This window comes from Penicillium odoratum (assembly GCF_028828045.1).
Source record: "Penicillium odoratum strain IBT 22623 chromosome Unknown utg000005l_segment0_segment0, whole genome shotgun sequence".
Classification (NCBI taxonomy): Eukaryota; Fungi; Ascomycota; class Eurotiomycetes; order Eurotiales; family Aspergillaceae; genus Penicillium; species Penicillium odoratum.
The window spans coordinates 6494999-6513031 of record NW_026643147.1 but is presented as its reverse complement, the minus strand read 5'-3'; the positions used below and the strand labels follow the sequence as shown (position 1 = coordinate 6513031).

The 18033-nt window shown below is 47.2% G+C and overlaps 8 protein-coding genes across 8 annotated transcripts; 6 read left to right on the top strand and 2 right to left on the bottom strand.

Annotated features, from left to right (window-relative positions):
• Positions 1-5015: 5015 nt before the first annotated feature.
• N7520_008028 (uncharacterized protein) lies at positions 5016-6469 on the top strand (the record flags this gene model as incomplete). Its single annotated transcript, XM_057141962.1, has 2 exons — positions 5016-5085; positions 5157-6469. 2 exons carry the CDS (start codon positions 5016-5018, stop codon positions 6467-6469), a joined length of 1383 nt encoding a protein of 460 aa, XP_056995968.1.
• A 982-nt stretch (positions 6470-7451) lies between these two features.
• N7520_008027 (dynactin subunit 5) lies at positions 7452-8134 on the top strand (the record flags this gene model as incomplete). Its single annotated transcript, XM_057141961.1, has 2 exons — positions 7452-7490; positions 7568-8134. 2 exons carry the CDS (start codon positions 7452-7454, stop codon positions 8132-8134), a joined length of 606 nt encoding a protein of 201 aa, XP_056995967.1.
• A 195-nt stretch (positions 8135-8329) lies between these two features.
• Positions 8330-10766, bottom strand: ccg9 (putative trehalose synthase (Ccg-9); the record flags this gene model as incomplete). The annotated part of the gene is made up of 7 exons (XM_057141960.1): positions 8330-9040; positions 9096-9210; positions 9254-9668; positions 9741-9790; positions 9846-10121; positions 10207-10613; positions 10662-10766. The coding sequence occupies 7 exons, from the start codon at positions 10764-10766 to the stop codon at positions 8330-8332; spliced, it is 2079 nt and encodes a 692-aa protein (XP_056995966.1).
• A 483-nt stretch (positions 10767-11249) lies between these two features.
• Positions 11250-12005, top strand: N7520_008025 (ADP-ribosylation factor family protein; the record flags this gene model as incomplete). The annotated part of the gene is made up of 4 exons (XM_057141959.1): positions 11250-11343; positions 11403-11708; positions 11779-11891; positions 11964-12005. 4 exons carry the CDS (start codon positions 11250-11252, stop codon positions 12003-12005), a joined length of 555 nt encoding a protein of 184 aa, XP_056995965.1.
• Positions 12006-12903: 898 nt separating this feature from the next.
• N7520_008024 (hypervirulence associated TUDOR domain-containing protein) lies at positions 12904-13248 on the top strand (the record flags this gene model as incomplete). The annotated part of the gene is made up of 3 exons (XM_057141958.1): positions 12904-12952; positions 13005-13117; positions 13180-13248. The coding sequence occupies 3 exons, from the start codon at positions 12904-12906 to the stop codon at positions 13246-13248; spliced, it is 231 nt and encodes a 76-aa protein (XP_056995964.1).
• A 539-nt stretch (positions 13249-13787) lies between these two features.
• Positions 13788-15108, bottom strand: N7520_008023 (cobalamin-independent methionine synthase II family protein; the record flags this gene model as incomplete). Its single annotated transcript, XM_057141957.1, has 3 exons — positions 13788-14359; positions 14420-14836; positions 14889-15108. The coding sequence occupies 3 exons, from the start codon at positions 15106-15108 to the stop codon at positions 13788-13790; spliced, it is 1209 nt and encodes a 402-aa protein (XP_056995963.1).
• Positions 15109-16113: 1005 nt separating this feature from the next.
• On the top strand, positions 16114-17184 carry N7520_008022 (F-box domain protein; the record flags this gene model as incomplete). Its single annotated transcript, XM_057141956.1, has 1 exon — positions 16114-17184. One exon carries the CDS (start codon positions 16114-16116, stop codon positions 17182-17184), a length of 1071 nt encoding a protein of 356 aa, XP_056995962.1.
• Positions 17185-17239: 55 nt separating this feature from the next.
• N7520_008021 (uncharacterized protein) lies at positions 17240-17873 on the top strand (the record flags this gene model as incomplete). Its single annotated transcript, XM_057141955.1, has 2 exons — positions 17240-17675; positions 17722-17873. The coding sequence occupies 2 exons, from the start codon at positions 17240-17242 to the stop codon at positions 17871-17873; spliced, it is 588 nt and encodes a 195-aa protein (XP_056995961.1).
• Between the last annotated feature and the right edge of the window lie 160 nt (positions 17874-18033).

Below are 18033 nucleotides of genomic sequence, written 5' to 3'. Positions count from 1 at the left end.
GTTGTGGCGACACCGACTCCAAGGAGCTTGGTGGTAGAGAGACTGTCATTTTGGAATGTTGATTATAATGTGGATTGCTTAAATAGCGAAGAGGTGAGAGGGATGGTGAGATGATTTAGAGAGAAGGTTCGCTTTATGGTGTGATGGGTAATATGAGAGAGGTAGAATTGCATTATACTCGAATATCAGCCATCCAAATGGGCTTTTCCAGAGTCTACAACGGCCGTAATAGCGTGTTAAAACTTGCTAAAGCAGGATGGAAGTAATATCCGTGTCTTTACGAGTTCAAGTACTACTAGGTCATTTATAGGTCATTTACGGTTCAACATTACATTGAAGGTAGAAGCTTGAAGTTTTTACCGAGTTTTTACTGCAGAACATTCTTACCAAGCTGTTCACCATGTCGTCATCTCTTTCGATTCCTGCGGAATATGAACCCGCTCATTATAAATGATTCACAGGAGACCATCCAATCTACTAAAATGCCATGCTAACCAGATTTCCGTTGTCTAGGGGTACAGTTGATAGATTGATTTTCATGCTCGCTGGCGCGTTGTCAGTCGTGGAAGGTCTGGGAATCATGAAGTAGCCCATGTATGATGTTATGTCGAAACGCTCTGTGATGCTTTTCTTACTTGCTTTCGGCACTCTTCACAAGACACTGGTTTTAAACTCATGATTGATTTCCTGTCTCAATATCTGTCATGCGTGTAATAGTGAATAGAGGAGAAGCTTTTAAAGACTAGATTGACCTTCGCTCGATACTTGTGTTTGACTATCTTGGGAAATTGGAGAGACATACAAATGATATTATTATAAAGGTTTTCGCTATCGCGCGCAAATTCATCTATGACACTCATCTGTCATTTTCCAGGGCATGAGAATTATATTGATGATGTACTCCTCTCTATGATACTAGACTTTTCCGCGCGTTTCTACAACCATGTTTTCGCTAGGTTTCCTATACCGTCCACGTACCTTTTTTCTTGCTTGCTCTCATATAAAATATGTCTAATGAAAAATTAAAGAAATTCAAAGACTCCTAGAAACTCAAAGCTTTTAAATTGGTATCATAATACTCAAATCAAAAAACCCACTCCCGCAAACCCGTTGCGCCGGATCACAAACCTGCAGAATAGTAACAGTCAACTCCGTCTCCAGCCCCGTTAACCCGTCCCAGAGTTTATCGCTGGGATGTTCCACATACTTCCATTCTCGATCTGCATCCTTCTCATTCATCTGTATCATACCACTCCCCTTCCCAGTCCAGCGATAAAGATATAGCCTCGCGCAAGAAAGATTTTCAACACCTGTCATACTTCCTCCTGTCGCGGCCTGTAGACATGTTGATAGCAGGTTCAAGAACTCCCGAATAATCATAGGGTCGCATCGCCTGTATTTATTTTCACAGATACGCAGAATTTCCAAGTGATCTTGTGTGGATTTGATGAGTTTGGCTGGGGGGCTGATTTGGGCGAAGTCGGGCTGGAAAATGAATTGTCGGAGAGCTAGACTGTGGACTGCGGATGAGATGCAAAGGAGATAGATTGTTGTTGGGGTAAGGCTTTCTAAGTCGGGGTACTTGGAAAGTAAAGGGGTTATAGCCTGGCCATAATATGTGTGGTCAGCTTAAGATGGTTTGGTTTTTGCGTAGGGTAGTACCTCGCCAAGTAGTAACGAATGTTCGAGGATGTGGTTGAAACAGTCCACCTGGAGATATATGGTCTTCTTTAATAAGTTGACGAAATCCCGGGTTGAATCTGCGAGCCCGTGTTAATGCTCCATTCAGGTGGGTAGTTTGCTGCGTTTTCTCACATAGTACAATAAATAGTCCGTGTAGCCAGATCATTGCTTCAAACTGATAACAATGGCTTATATTGCTGAATTGTAATAGGGCTCCGGGAAATTGGAAAAAATAATCTTCCAATTGCTCTTCAATCTCGATCCAATGAGGTGAGCCGATTTCAGGCTCTTGAGCGATGGTTTTCATGATACTATATAACAATAAGAGATTGAAAGCATGATGTGAGTAACGCACGTAGCGTACCTGATGAACGGTTGAAATAAAGCAAAAAAAGTGTGAGAATGTGTGGTTAAATTCTGCTCGAAATCCAATGAACGACCTTAGGAATGCCATTCCTCGTCGGTTATAAATGGTAGCGTGGCCGTGGAGTGGTGAAAATGCGGCCATATGTTCACGCAATTATTGACGAAGAGAAGAACGCTTATCAAACACATGTTAGTAAACGATCTTGAGGATAGAAAAGGTTTAAATCACCATTCCTGTAGGCTCAATGCAATATATGTTCTATACCGCTTGTTAGAAATTACCTGAGCTAGACAGAAGCTCTGACATACCGACGTTCTAACTCCCTAGAATAGAGAGAAGTCCTTTCATCTCCCTTTTCATAATTGTCAAAAATAATTCTCGCGACAGAGCACCATTGCATCGGAATTTTCTGGAAATCCTCCGCGATGGTCCAGGTATGACTGAGCATCAGGAGACAAAGGGCGTTCGACAAAGTAGGGTGATTGCTTCTGGATGCGATATTTGGAATTGACGAAAGAGCGCTCATGTGAAGACTATCTCGGTCAACAATAGCCATGTCTTGCGTATAGCCTGGAATATTATGCCCATAAAATTCCAAGGCGATTGCGGCAAGAGCGCATCGAACCTCAGGCTGAAGCAAATCCTCAAAGACCTGCTGAAAAGAACCATCATGTCTCAGTTGCAGATTTGCGCACGCAGGGATGATACTATAAAAACCCAATCCGGGGGCCGAATTGAGAAGCTGTTGGACAAGTGAAGCAAGGACATCATGTGACACTGAAATCTCAGGAACACCTTGGAAAAAGGGAAGTATTGCAGTAGATAAGAGACCACTTCGTGGTGACACAGAGCTACTGTCTTCTGGAGAGAGCTGAAGTGTATGCGAAGACTAGCAAAGAACATATAAGTGATGCTGTTAAGCACAAGCTTATCGACGTACCCGGGATCTGGATGTCCCCTTTGGAGGGCGACCACGCGCACGTTGGGGTCGGTCATTGGTACATGTCAAGCCAAGCCGCTGACATCTTCCACAGGGGTTTCCGAAGAGACATTGAGTTTTCTGTGGAATGATGGGTTAAGGGTTAATTTTGAAAATTTGAGTACTTAAAAGCTTACTAGTGAGTGACATCGGTCACATGCTCGGGAAGTAGTGAGTTCGTATGGTGAATCAATGTCCATCGCGATGCCAGGTTTAATGCAATCTCGCTCCAGTTACCCAGGAAGAAGGGTCGCACTACCGTGCTTTACTCTTGGTGGTGGGCTAAGGTATAGAATTCCACAAGGGATTTCCTTATCCAAGTTCGACTAATTAGATGGAAATTACATTATTAAGAAATTTGGGAGCCTAATTCTGTAGATCCTTCCATTCGTTGATTATTTATAGTTTGACCGGTGGGTCGTCCTTTGATTACTAGATCTAAAATGCCGAAGCTTTATGCTTATTTATTTGCCATGACTAGCTAACTCCGAGCAAAATCGAATAAGTCGACGTAAATGAGTCGTGTTACATGAATAAGGGGATCCAGTTGAATTTTAATCCTTTCTACCTTATAAAAGATTCACATTCTGCATATTGTTCGGTCACTACAGTAGGGACTGTAGTTACAAAATCATGGTCTTGAATAAGGCATTGGTGAGCAGTAGCCCGCAAAATATAGAGTCGCCGATTAAAATTGATTGAATTGATTGATAGTTGATCAGAATTTTCTTGATGTGGGTTCTCCGTGCAATGATGTGGGAGAAGCCGACGCATGTGGGGGAAGCCGACGCTTTCTACTTATCACCTTGGAAGGATTCATTGATCAATTAGGCCTTTTGTACGTCAGAGACTTATAACTATGGTTTTTATTTCACATTTCAACATTGGCACAGGTATTTGACTGTGCATGGTCATCCTGGGCATGATGATCTTTTTCCCTAGAAGCTGTCACGATAGGTGACGATAGAGCAGGAGCCATAATAGGCCTCGGGGTAAATCTCTGAATTGGGATTCCTTGTCCGAGTTTTTAATGGAGTATTTGAGGAGTCCTCCCGGTGGGACTGATCTTGAAAGATACGTTTGATGGTAGTTAGGGGTTGTTTCATATAGTCGGGACTTGGGGTTCCAAAGCTTCATGTCATATGCTGACACTATATCCGTAAACTGCGTGATGATCCAGAGCAAACTCTGCAACGTCCAAACTTGGAATTTCGCAAGGTTTCAAGGTCCACTTTTGGCTATACGCGTATAAGAAGGTTATATTGCGCCGGCTAAATGGCATCGGATATACCTTACCCGATTTGTGCTAAAATATCAATGCAACGACATCGGCCCATTTTCTTCCAAGTTTTTGATCAAATCTACAAGCTAAATCTACTGTGAACGCCAAGGAATCTCAGAGATTTTACCAGGGTTCGGCAGCCGGCAAAAAAGACTTATGTTGCAAACGGCATGTTGACTACTTAGTCCTAGACATACGCGACAAGATCATTAATCTAGGTTACATGAGGGTAGAGTATGACATCTGTAGAGCCATTACGCGTGTTCGAGTTATTCTTGAATCTACCAGTACAATTGATAAGAGACATTGACAATCATCAGATTTTAGTTTTGCCTAGTTGGAGTGATAACCATCTGCACGTCCACACACGGGCTTTGGGCTCCACCATAGTACCAAACAAAGTGACCGACGGTAAATTTTCTTGGCGGTCCGTTCACTGGATGTACCAATTGCAAAGCTTTATTGATGCACGTTTCGATAGTGACCCTGGTTGCTTAATTCCTGTCGAAAGGGTCTGCACATGGGCCCCTAAAATAGCTACTGTAGTTGCCTTGAAAATGTAGATCACCAGATACTGAGATATGCCGTGGCCAACTCAAACATTTCTTTTTCAACATCGAGAAACTGCAAAATTAATCAATCCATGAGAGATCGGGAATGTGCTGTTTTAATGCTTGTATCCATGAGATTCAATATGCTCAAAGATGGGCTATTTTGACGCAAGCGCGTGGGATTTGAAGCTAAGTGGTGTGGATAACCAAAATCTCCGATTCTGTAAGTGTATCGCTCTTCAGTCACAATGGCCTCCTACGAACGATCAAACTAATATATGAGCTAATATTCAGTGATTCGACGCTTTAAACAAACCCTTGTGGCGGTCCCAGGATATGGTGTTCCGATTTTACAGTGTTTGATGCCTTTGGCAGCTCGTCACGCGACCAGTTTAGAGGCACTTCTGACGTTAGCCTCCCGGTTTCGCTCCTCCCATTTTCTCAACAACCAGTCCGGAGCAACCGGAGCAACCAATTTTGGAGACCAGGGGCTAGATCTTGCCCAGGATAGTTATCAGCACACTGTCAAAAATCTACAATCCAGTTTGTTAAATCTGCAGACTGGGCATGGAGACATTGAAGAGGCCATAGCGATCTCGATGATCCTGTGGATATCTTGCCCGCCCGGACACGAAATATGGACAATGCATCTGAATGGTCTCATTGCTCTCCTTGAAACCGCACCGCTGCCTGTTTTTAACACTTTTCCTTTTTCTCTTCACAAATTCGCGTCGTTTGCCGCCTCGCATGCTGATATTAAGGCATTTCATATTGGCAGAACCGAACCTAGTCGGCGACTTTGGTTGCAATGGAGTTCATGCCCTGCAGAAGAAATTTTGCGTCTGCCGTCGAAAGAGAAAATGCTTTCTGGGTGGGAGATCAGCTCGGGATACCCGGAGACTTTGGTGACGATCATTGCTTTATTATCTGTTGTTGTGGACGAGGACCGATCGGAACATAACTTGGATCCTGTCAGCAAGGTTTATTTCGAAGAACTCGCATTTCAGACCTCTCTATCGACCAGTTCAGGTGTGAGTCTAGTCCATCAACGCATAATAACAGCCGATGAGCGAGACAAGCAGCACATTCCTCTGATGGAGACAATCCTTACGCGATGGAACCCACCTTCGATTCCCGACTCCATGCCTCTAGAAACCAGCCTTGTTCTCAGTACAGCATGGGAGGTCATACGAAAAGCCGCCATGATCTATTTATGGCGCGGTGGCTTCGGCACGGATGCAATGGCTCCTTTATCCACCGAGCAGGAATCTCTCATCGATCGATATATTCGAGAGATGTGTGCAGGTATTGAGAAAATCATCCAAGCGGCTGAAAAGTATCATATCCCAACGGCGTTCACGCTGATATGGCCGCTGGCGGTTATTGGCAATGAAGCCTCACGGTGTCCAGATTTGCAGGATAAGATCCGAGAATACCTTCGGCGTATTTATACCTACTTTCTGATTCCTCATCATCAACTAATTGGGAACCTGCTGCAACAATTGTGGGAGAGAGCGGCCAAGCACAACTACACTTTTTCTACTGACGCCCCTTTGAGTCTGCAGTCTATTTGTCTAGAAGAAAAAACACGAGTGCCACTACTGTGAAGGAATTTGAAGTCAATAATGGTTTTCATATTCACTTTTGTAGTTTGGCGAGGAGAAGAGTGCAAGCGATACTATATGAGATTCCCCAGAAATGGATACGATGTGGTAATAGGGTCTATTGGTGTTATCACAGATCGAGTCCCGACCAAACTTGGAAGTCTACTATGTTCAAAGTGGGCGGTGTCCATAGTTCTAATAGATGTTTGTATGTGAATGATGCGCCCTTTCTAAAGTCTAAACATACTCCCCATTGTATTTGAATCCATCTCAACCTACCAACTCGACGAAAGGCACCCTGAATATGTCTATGCCACCTCTTGAGTCTTCTTCGATTGCCTTCCTGGGTATAATCCTGACGATGATCTCTTCACTCGCAGCATGGGTTGAAAAATGATGTACCTGTGATCAAAACAGGATTCAATGAAGTAGACCAAGTGCTCAGATGAATGGTTCTCTATATTTCAACCCTCGTCATTCTTTCTGGAATGGTCGATCGCGAAATTTTGAAGGTTTCCGGTTATACTATGGGGCTCTGCTTTGTATAACCAGATTGATTTTCCCAGCTTCAAGCACCGTCTACACGTCGTCCCACGTGCCGCAAACAGTCCAAAATCTTGTAAATTGCTGTGGAAGACTCGAAATTGAGATAGGAAATTTGAATTGAGATTGCTAGATGGGCACCCTACATCACTCTCATGCACCCTAATCCAGGTGGATATTAACCTCGTTCATCCATCTGGAGCTCTCATTTGATATCCCTTCCGAACCACTTCCATCAATTATTTATTAAATTATATCTTAGTTAAAAAGGTCTCGAGTCGCACTGTTTCGTCCCATTTTTCACCATGTCTACCCAGATTTGACTAGTTAAGGTATCAGGATGATGTATACGCCCCACACCGCCTTAGTGGACCCGCGACTATCAACATCCAAGACCGAACAAACAACACTGGATTTCTAAAGGTACAGCCTCCCCTCCAAAATGCCTCCCAAAGCCGCCAAGAGTGAGTACATTGAGACTGTAAGTACACCCATAGATCCACCAATGCCCCGCCCACAAACTCCCCTCCCTCGAACCCCCAAACTGACACCTTACAGGACACGGGCAACAAGATCTCGCGCCGCTCCCAAATTCACGGCACACAACATATTATCCTCGGCGGAAAGACAGTCATCCAAGCCGAAGCCGTCATCCGCGGCGACCTCTACCGTCTCCCCTCCACAGTCGCCTCCACAGACCCCAACAACCCACCCCAGCAATCTAATGCCCCCAGCGTCGCGATCACGGTCGGTCGATACAGCTATATCTCCAAGAGTGTGATCCTACGCCCGCCGAGCAGGTTACATCGCGGCGTGCACTCGTTCTACCCGCTGAAAATTGGGGATCATGTCTTTGTGGGTGAGTCGGCCGTTGTGGAGGCCGCGTCATTGGGGAATCATGTTCACGTAGGCGCGGGCGCGACAATCGGGAGCATGGCTATTGTGAAGGACTTTGCGGTTGTTTTGGATGGTGCGGCTGTGCCGCCCTGTATGGTTGTGCCTAGTTGGTGTGTTGTTGGAGGACGACCGGCGCGAATTGTTGGGGAGGTTGGCGAGGGGTATGGGGTTGAAGGGGCGGAGGGTGGTTTGGCGAGGGAAAGGTATCGAGTTGTTGGACGGCCATGATGGCTTTGTCTTGTTCTTTTTGATTTTCAATGATACCCTACAATTCTTGCTGAAATTGATTTGCATTTTGGTGTTCTATGGAGTACGAGTGTTGTGGGTTATGCTTCATGCTGTTAAGCAGTGTATCATTCAAATGTAGCTGATATGGAAGACCAATTTGAGACATTCTGAGCTATTGGGTAGAACTCGCCAAATCTACCCCATGTTCTGCACCTGCACTGCTCGCTTGAGATGGTTAACACCTACCAGCGACGGAAGGTCAAGTTCTTCAAAGGCCATGTCGTTAATCCAGCGCCCATTCGGCTTTACAGGCTCGCCCTTGGAAAATTTCGAGGCGAGATAGAGCCAGAGAAGGGTGTTGCCCACCGTGCCCATCTCGTCAGAGACGTGGCTGCGTGCATACTCCGACATACGGTGGTAAAGGGCTTTGTCCGTCCACAGCTCATACAAATGCTGTGCAACGGCATCGGTGTCACCGACATCCACCAGGAATCCATTTTTGTTGTCCTCAACCTGCAGCGGGATTCCACCAGCACGGGTGGCAATCACCGGTTTACCCTTGTGGATTGCCTCAGAGACTTTGACCTCGAACCCCTCACGGGTAGATAATTGAAGCGCAATGGTAGCCTTGGAGAGGAGAGCGTTTAAAATCTGATCCGAAGGCCGCAGCCGCATGACACAGATCAGATTCCGGAGATGTGGGATATTCTGTTCGATATGATCCATCACTATATCGTAAATCAGCGATCCGTCAGGGTCATCCACCGAGCCATGGCCGCAAATCACAAGCTTTGGAGGTGTAAGAGAAGGCTGGTCATTGGCCAACCGGTCGTGAAACTTCTCGTACGACTTCAGCACATCTAAAATCCCTTTGGATGGATCAAACCGTGCGATCTGCACGATGTACTTGTCTGATTTGAGATGGTCAGCTACATTGGCTCATGCGTAACCACAGGCATACTTCACCTTCGGGATAATTAATAGTTGTCATCTCCACAAGCTTGCAGGCTGCATTGAAGATGCGGCCATAGTGGGCTATATCCCAGTCGCGCATGTTTTTGTTCAATCCATCCAGCCTTGACACGTCAGCAAGGTAATGCATGGTAGCGGACCACTTACCAATCAGTCGATGCCGGCATATAGCCAACTATCTCGGGTGGGACGTTGCTTGGTACAAATGCGCTTACGGGATGACTGATGAAACAGTCCGCAAGCTTAATTTGATTCCACAAAAACTCCCATGCTTCGGCCTGAGGGGTTCCAGGCTCCTTGATGAGATCACTGCGGATTTGAATATGACTGCGGAACAGGATTGGCCGGTCTGGTGCTTGTTCTTTGGCAATGGGTATGAGACCGGGCATTTGAGGGTCATCCACGATAATCACATCTGCTCCGCCCTCTGATGGAGGGAGCAGGGGACCGCCAGGCCTGAGCCAGTATCGCTTGGCATTCTCTTCAATCCATTCTCGCATCAACTTTTGATTCTCGACGGTCAACCTTTCTCCAGGTTCTGCAACACCCTGTAGAATATTGTCTACACAATTGCGAGTCAGTGGTAAGGACTAGATGAGAAGTGTGTCGATTGTTGTGGTGTATAGTAACATACGATTGTTTTTGGTTACGCGGAACACCCCCGGTGACGGCTTCGGTGTATACCTGCATGGTGCATGGGAATTAGTAGATGTTTCTCAATATATCCTTTGGTACCCACCACTTGATGTCTGTGCCCAGATGATGAGAAAATCGCACGAGGGCATGCCGCATCAGCGCGACTCCCCCACCCTGAGGAGTCGCACTGAAAAAGGCAATACTAATATTTCTCTCCTTCAGGTCTGCGGCGTAGTGTTCCACGGCAGACCACGTCCTGGAGGAGACAGTTGACTTGAAATCATCAAGGTCTGTCATTCGCACATGGAAACCAGTGTCAACTTCCACGAGGCCCATGAAACCCACCTGTAGCAAGGGGAGGTTCTCCGGGCCAAATAATCTGCGTGCCAACAACGGTCAGAGGGGGCGTGCATTGGTAGAGTTTAAACGGTAGGGTCTCCGCATCGCTGTCGATCCCAACTTACCGCACGCATTTTCGCGACATAGAATCCGCCTGCTCGTCAATCGTTCTTGGATCCCCTTCCCGTTGGCCCTTTGGGACACGTGAGATCCATTGATCGGTCATGATGGATTCTGGAAGCACCAGGGGAAGGATGTCGAGTTCTGCCCATAGGCGCGAGCAGAGCTTAGGGCATTGATCGGTGACAATTTCGGGCATTGCCACACCCATAATCTTCTCCAAGTGTCTTTCTCCATATGACCTAAGCTCCGAGATGATAAAATTTGTTGTTACATCAGCTTCTTGTTTATCTTTGGGGATGTCAAACACCTTCTCGATGAAGTCCAGTATGTAGGTGGTATCGCGGAAGACGATGGCGATGGTGCAGGGCTGATTTGTTGGAAAGAAGCCCGAAATACCTGCATAGATGGCCTTTCTGGGAGTCAGCATCAGCTTGATTTCATCTTAGTGGTAGCATACATCTGATGGAGGAGCTAGCCAAGCGCGTCTCTCAAATTGATGTGAAAGCCGGCGGTGTTGAGCCACCGATGTGCGGCGCTCGGGTCCCTGTTCGTTAGAAGGCATGATGTTGGATAAGTTTGAAAGAAAAATTAAATTTGAGATTGAGATCTCGCAGGGAGATAAATAGGTGAGATGTTTGGAAACACCCGATCATGACGTGTGAAAAGGATACAACCACGGTTCCTGATTCCTGATTTGTCTGTAGCTACGGAGTGTGGTACCGGTATAATAATCCCAAATCCTACACTATCAGGAGAACTCTATGAGTTACCTAGGCGCTGAGGTATCTATACTGAACTGTATATGTATCCACAACCTAATCAAGTAGTTCGGTAGGCAGTAAATTGCTTGTGGATCCGTGTCTCCAATGGGGCTGAGTCAGCCCAGCCTGCCCCTTTTCCCCCCGCCCTCATCTCCTGTTGTTTTTCCCAAGTTCCAACTTCCGGGGTGAAAGCCACAATTATCCCTGGCTTGCTTTCTATTTCTTTGTGCAAGAGCACCCCGTTTTGTCCTTTCCCAATCGAAAAGTCAATTGATACCGCCAAGATGGGTGGCCAAGTCTCCAAGATGATGGGGAAGATCTTCGGCACGAAGGAAATGCGCATTCTTATGCTGGGTCTCGATGCTGCTGGAAAGACTAGTAAGCTCTATGATCCTCATTGGAGAATTTTATCGAACACGAAAGCTAACTTTTATCAGCAATTCTCTACAAATTGAAACTCAGCAACCAGGACGTGACAACAATCCCCACAGTCGGCTTCAACGTGGAAAGCGTGACCTATAAAAATGTCAAGTTCAATGTCTGGGATGTCGGTGGTCAGGACAAGATCCGACCCCTTTGGCGACACTACTATTCCGGCACACAAGGCTTGATTTTCGTGGTGGATTCTAGCGACACTGCCCGTCTGGAGGAAGCTCGGTTGGAGCTCCACAAGATCATTAACGATCGCGAAATGAAGGATGCTCTCCTGTTGGTATTCGCCAACAAACAGGATATTAGTGGTCGTATGTGTTTTTTCCGATTCGGGTTTTCCGGATTGGCCCCTTTCAAGCTGATACTGACCAATTGCCCTAGACCTGAGCCCGGAGGAAATTACCAACACGCTCCAGCTGACCAAGCTTAAGGATAAGCTGTGGTATGTTGCGCCCAGTGTGGCTACAGATGGTACTGGTATCTTTGAGGGTCTGGTAAGTACTCGTCCCTGTTGAAGCATCAAAACACAAAACAAACCCTGACCCGCATTTTTCTCCACTTTTCAGGCCTGGCTCTCCAACAACGTCAAAACCCAACCCACGAAATAAAGGTGTCCATCTATCCTCGAATTGAACGCCAAGGGTCGAATCTCCGTTGGGTCTTCCCAGACATGCGCCCGGCCAGGCACGCTACGCCATTGATCACTCATACCCATCCAGACTGGGACCTGGATCGCCCCGGCTATGATCCTGAGAGGCATCCCCCGCCGCCTCGTGTATAACACCTCGCACTGTCCGACAGTCTTCATCTCTTTCCGCTTCATGTCCGTGTTTGATGACAAGACGACCCAGCATTTAGGCCCTATTTCCTTTCCCCTTTTCCTCGGATCATGTTCCTCGATTTCCTTTGTGTGCGGGTTACTTCTGTCTTTCCCCCTTCCCGTTTTCCTTCTATGATATCCCCTCTGTTCTTACCCATGGGACTCGTCATGAGCTCCGACTTAATTATTTAATCCGTATAGTGGTCCATATCATCAGCGTTACCATTGTTCGATTCCCTTGTGATTTTCTTCTGGATTCCCGATGTGTATAGAGTTGATTAACTTCATAGAGAGATGCAATAAGTGGAAACTGCGCTGGGATAGAGAATCAGAATGAACATGACATACGCCTGACCGAACCAACCTTGAAAGCCATACATCCTGTCATCATAGTAGACGCATCGGAATCTAAACCCGCGCTATTGGGCACTTTCCGATGGCTTCCTAACATACAGTCACAGTCACGCAAAGGTGACGTGGGACTCCGGAACTCGAGCCCTTTTCTGCTTATCTCGATGCTTTATAAATAGAGCTACACCAGACTCAAACAAAGTATCGACTATTTGATTGCATCAGGTCAAATCTCACTCTACTCACAAACCGCCAAAACGCACAAGTCCACACCAGTCCATAAAACTCCTCAAAATCAACTAGTCTTTCTGAAACGCTGTCCAGAAACGATGCCAATGCCTGCATTCCATGAAGGACAGCGAGTCAACTATAAGCCCGTCGGTGGTATGACAAACTCTTCAGTAAATTATTATTCAAAGCTGATATCACTAAACAGGGCCTAACTCCAATACCAGCACGAGTGTCGGTATCATTCGCGAGGTTGCAACCAATCCAACGACACTCACTGGCCGTAGTGTTGCTGCCTCGGATAAGGAACCCCGATACGAGGTGTGTATTACGCCTTATCATAAACTCTCGAGGCAAGGGTTGGCTGTTGACTTGTTTCATAGATTGAGAACGAGAAGACTCGCAAGCATTCTGCGGTGAAGGAGGCTAATATCCTTGGCCCTGCGGAGTGACTTGGATGTGTTTAGGTAGCTTCACTTGGTTCTAGTCACGCCTTTGAGGTTGTTGTTTAGTATATCCAAATAGCTCATCCATTCTTTATCACCACCAAAAAAGTTGCTATACAACTCTATCGTAATCTTGTCTTCAAGTCTAGAGTGAAAAGGCAGTATTTGATTGAATATGTACTTCATGGCTCACTAGCTCGTGACTGGCCTAGTTTGAGGACCTTGGGAATGGCTTGACTTAAAATAAAAGGTGTCCCCCCGAATATTTACCGGAAAGATTTGAAGTCTGGAAGTGTGATCGTGATCATGAACACGGGTTCTTTGTTCATTGACTATATCCAAGAATCATACGTTAAGTTGTGCCTTCCAAAATATCAATCATGACGTTCGTCCCAAGCATCCCACCGGCGCTGTGCACAAAAAGAAAATCCCACCCCCGTTGCATTGTTGAATAGGCAACTCGAGAATGGCGCCTCTTGGCAGTGACAAAGAAAAATTACAGATGGGTATTCGTTGCATTCGTTCTACATTTTTTGGCGACCCTCTTACAGCTGACCGGGCCAGATATCGTTGGCGATATCACGGACGAGCTGAAGCTTGTTGATCATACCATCCCAGTCAATCGCGTTACCCTCACGGTGGGAAGCGAATCCACACTGGGGGCTGACGCCGACCTGGTTCAAGGCGGCATCGAGGGTGATGTTGTTGCCCTCGGCAATCATCTTGGCGGCGTTGATGACACGGGTCTTCATCTCCTCCTTGTCTTCCATGGTGGCAAACTTGGAGGTCACGACTCCCAGAATGACGTTCTTGTGGGTGGGGAGGTGCTTGAGGGGCTCGAAGCCACCGGCACGCTCGGTGTCGTACTCGAGGTAGTAGGTGTGGACGTTGAGCTCCTGGAAGAGCTTAATGGCGATGCGGTCGTAGCCACCCTCGGAGAAGTGACGGCTGCCGACGAAGTTACCGCGGCACAGGTGGACACCGACGTGCATGTCCTCGGGAAGACCGATGAGGCAGTCGTTGTACAGCTTGATGTACTTATCGAACAGCTCGTCGGCGGTCTGGATGTTCAAGGGGTCCTCCTTGAAACCCTTGAGGAACTTCTCGGAGCAGAAGTCTATAACATGTGAGTTTTTCCGATATACTTCATATTGCACGGAGAGTCGGAGTCACTTACAGGCCAGGTTAGGGTCATCCCACTGCAGATTTCTCGCTCCCGCCTTGTATAGAGCGGAAATCTCGTCGCGCCAGGCTTGCGCTAGGTCGGCGAAGTATTCCTCGTCGGAGCTGTACACAGACTTGGGGTAGGCCTTACCCTCAACGTAACGCAGGTGGTACCAGTTGGGGGCAGCGAGGGTGATCTTCAAGTTCTTGACCTGATCGGCGGGGACTTGGCTAGCAAGGTATTTGAACTGGTCGACGTAGGTGCTACCAACGTGCTTAATCTTGCCTGTGCAGATGACGGTCTCGCCGGGCTTGTGGCCAGCCTCCAGGAAGGCAGCAATATCAGGAGCGTAAGAGCGGAAGATGCCGACGTCGAACTCGGTGATCTCGTCGAAGCCGTCCAGACCGGGGAAGAAGGTACCCCAGAACACTAAAGCATGTCAATATTGCGTCGCTTTTTCCGCGGGAGCTCGAATGCTTACTGTGACGACGGTATTCACCATCCGAAGCAGCCGGGTAGCCCATCTTCAGCTGGGTCTTGACAATGTCGGTGATCTCCTTGTCCTCGACGGCAGCAAGCTCGGCCTCGGAGGCCTTACCGGCCTCTTGGGCGATCTTGACATCCAAGAGCTGCTGAGGGCGGAGGAGCGAACCCAAGTGCTCCGCGCGGAAAGGGGGTCTCTGGTAAAGTTGAGGAGCCATTGTGAATGATCTGGGCAGGAGGATTGATTAGCCTAAGTCGCAATGGATGCCAATGGTGCCCAGGTTTACTCACATTGAGATATGTTAGTAAAGGAGGGGAAAGAGAAAGAAAAGTCAAGACCGAAGCCGGAGTTTAAAAGAGGGGCGAAACCAATTATTCCATCATGGATTTCCATCTCCGTTGTGCTTGCTGGAAGGTGGGGCTGTCATCGCAAGCAAAGATGATCTCCACACGGCTCGCCTATTGGATTCTTTCGATTGCACATGACGATTTGGTCAATGCATCTAATAAAAAGTGAAGCTCAGGGCTATTAGGCAAATTGTTGTATTACTACATAGTACGAAGTAGACTTAGACAAGACTTCAACCACATCCGGACGATGCCGTTGTAGAATTATAGCGAACTATACTGCGGGGCACCCCCTTGGCCGCTTGGCGCATGGCGCACGAGCGTGTGCCGGGGTAACTTACTTAGCATATAACCAGAATTTTGAATTTAATGCAGTCTACCGAGTATAAGTCAAGGTATTCGTCAAATCAAATCAAAGCCGAGCTGCACCTCCTAAGTCCTATCTTTGCGCAAAACCTTTAGTGGCAAAAATCTATTGTAAAGAGTAAGAGTGGATCATGTAAGCTCCACAGTCTTCTTTTTCACGTAAGGGGGTTTTCCGGATCATCTCCCCAGATTTTCTCTTAGTTCGCTTCCAAGTCTTTCTCTTACCCTACGGTGAACTTCAAAGATATAATATCATGGAATTATCCTAACCTCAGATCCCATTCAGAACGGCATCAGACCTTTTTTGGCTGAGTAAAATCTGACAAATCGCCAAGTGGAGGAGTCAGGTCACTCACCAAAGGTCAAGTGGGGAAACTCGGCACTTCCACCTCGATTTGCTTCCCGAACCCTCGACTTCACCACGGTCCAAGCATATCACACTGCAACAAACCCTGGACTGAGCCACAGTTACGCCATGGGAAGTTAGGGCTGTAACCGCCCTAAGCATTATGCCGTGTGCCCTGGAGCTACTCCCCAATGAGCTCCTAGATCAGATCATCTTCTATTTAAGCACAGAGCCACCTTCGCTAGGACGACTCCATCAAGCCCCAGACCGCCAGATCACCCAATCTCCAAATTACTTGAAACCACTTAAACAATTGTCGCAATGCTCGTACCACTTACTGGATCTGGTGCGACCTCGGCTTTTCGCCCATGCATGTCTAGATCTCAAGGATGAATCCGTGTTTCAAGCCTTCATAGTTGCATCGGATCTGGGTCGATACGTGACTTCCCTCGTGGTAATCGTGGAGAATACCTCCACTGACTCAGCCGATCAACACTGGTGGCGACGAGTCCTCCGTTATCTGGACCCGATTCGTGTTACAGTGCTTGCGCCACCGACTTTCATCGGTAACATGCTGAACACCCGTATTATGGACGCCCACAGCTGGGCATTTGATATCTCTCTGCAGATCCTACAACTGGAGCTTGATGCTTCATCCGTAAATACTTCTCTCGAATTGAATGACTGCGATAGTCTGCTCTTGGCCCGCCCGTGGACATCCATGTCCTTTAATGAATCATCCTCTTTGAAAGCATATAATCACTACGAATATTTTCTCTCTCGCGTCCCATCAGTCATTGGAGAATGGGGCTCTCAGCTTAAACCACAGGACTTCCCACCAGCCCATCTATCGGCCATGTTATGTCATCTCACTTCTTTCTCCTATACTGCCATCTTTCCCTTCTACAACCATGTTAAGCTGGTACTTGACTCCCTTTCGGTAATGCCGAAACTGCAGGTTTTCAGTGTACAGTTGGCGCCTGAAGAGCACAATCATGTTTTGGAGATGGAGCAGCGGGGGTCTTTAGACCCCAATGATCCCTGGACAGAGCTGTCGACTTCGTATTCTTTGATTGGCTTTGAGATCCGCAATAAACAGTCTTTGGTCGAGTTCCGAAGTCGAGACTTTGCTTTCGAGGCTATTCGGGAGGAGCTGGCTCGTGAACTTGATGCGGATCTTGAACATACAAATTGGGTTCCTGAGGGGAATGGCGTTTGGCGACGCAGGGCATGACGTTACTGATAGTCATTCCTATAATGTTTCCCTTGCTCAAATGCAAGCTTCCGGAATGCACTTCCAGGAACCTTCCCGGAGATACCGATGCTGGCACGACAAGTACAAGGTCGAAGCACTCCCTAAGCTTGACCTTCCCCGACCGGTACTCTACCGATGGTTGGTAATACCCCCGAGGCACAGCGATTTCGAGCAGTATCACAGGCGTTTTCATCACAAAGACGCAAAACCCACTTGCTCGTGCGGACGAGCTAAGACCCCGGAATACCTCGCACTCTGCGAGATCGCACAGCGCACTGTTCGGTACTGGCCGAGGAACTCTCTGACCTTGCTTATCCGGCGAGAAGGGGACTGCTACCTCTGCTCTCTTGAAACCGCAGAGTTCGCTGAGCTGCTGCGGGTTACGGCGTTCTACGCCAAGATCTGCACCACCACCTCCATCATCAATTATTCTGAACTGGCCGTGAAGAGTGCCCAGCAAAGCAAAATTCGTGAGATTTCAAATATCAATTCTATCATCAACCCCTCATATCCTAGCTTACATCGAGTCGTTCTCTATCATTCCCAATTCTCTGTGGCTGTTCTGTCCCCCTGCTCATATCATTGTACACAATACTCATGCGTGTATGATGCAGATCTGTCAGCGTTGCGATAAACCTGGTCACGGATCAAGACAATGCTGGGAATAAATCATAGAACGAGAAGCTACAATCAACCATAAAGTAAGGAGAGTGAGCTTTCAGAAATCCTGGGCCAAGAGCTTGCTCGAGGCAGTGTATATTTTTGACTTTTGAGTGTGAAAAATAAGTGTTTCCATACTAAGCCGTCTCATTTCAGTTGAAGAAAAAG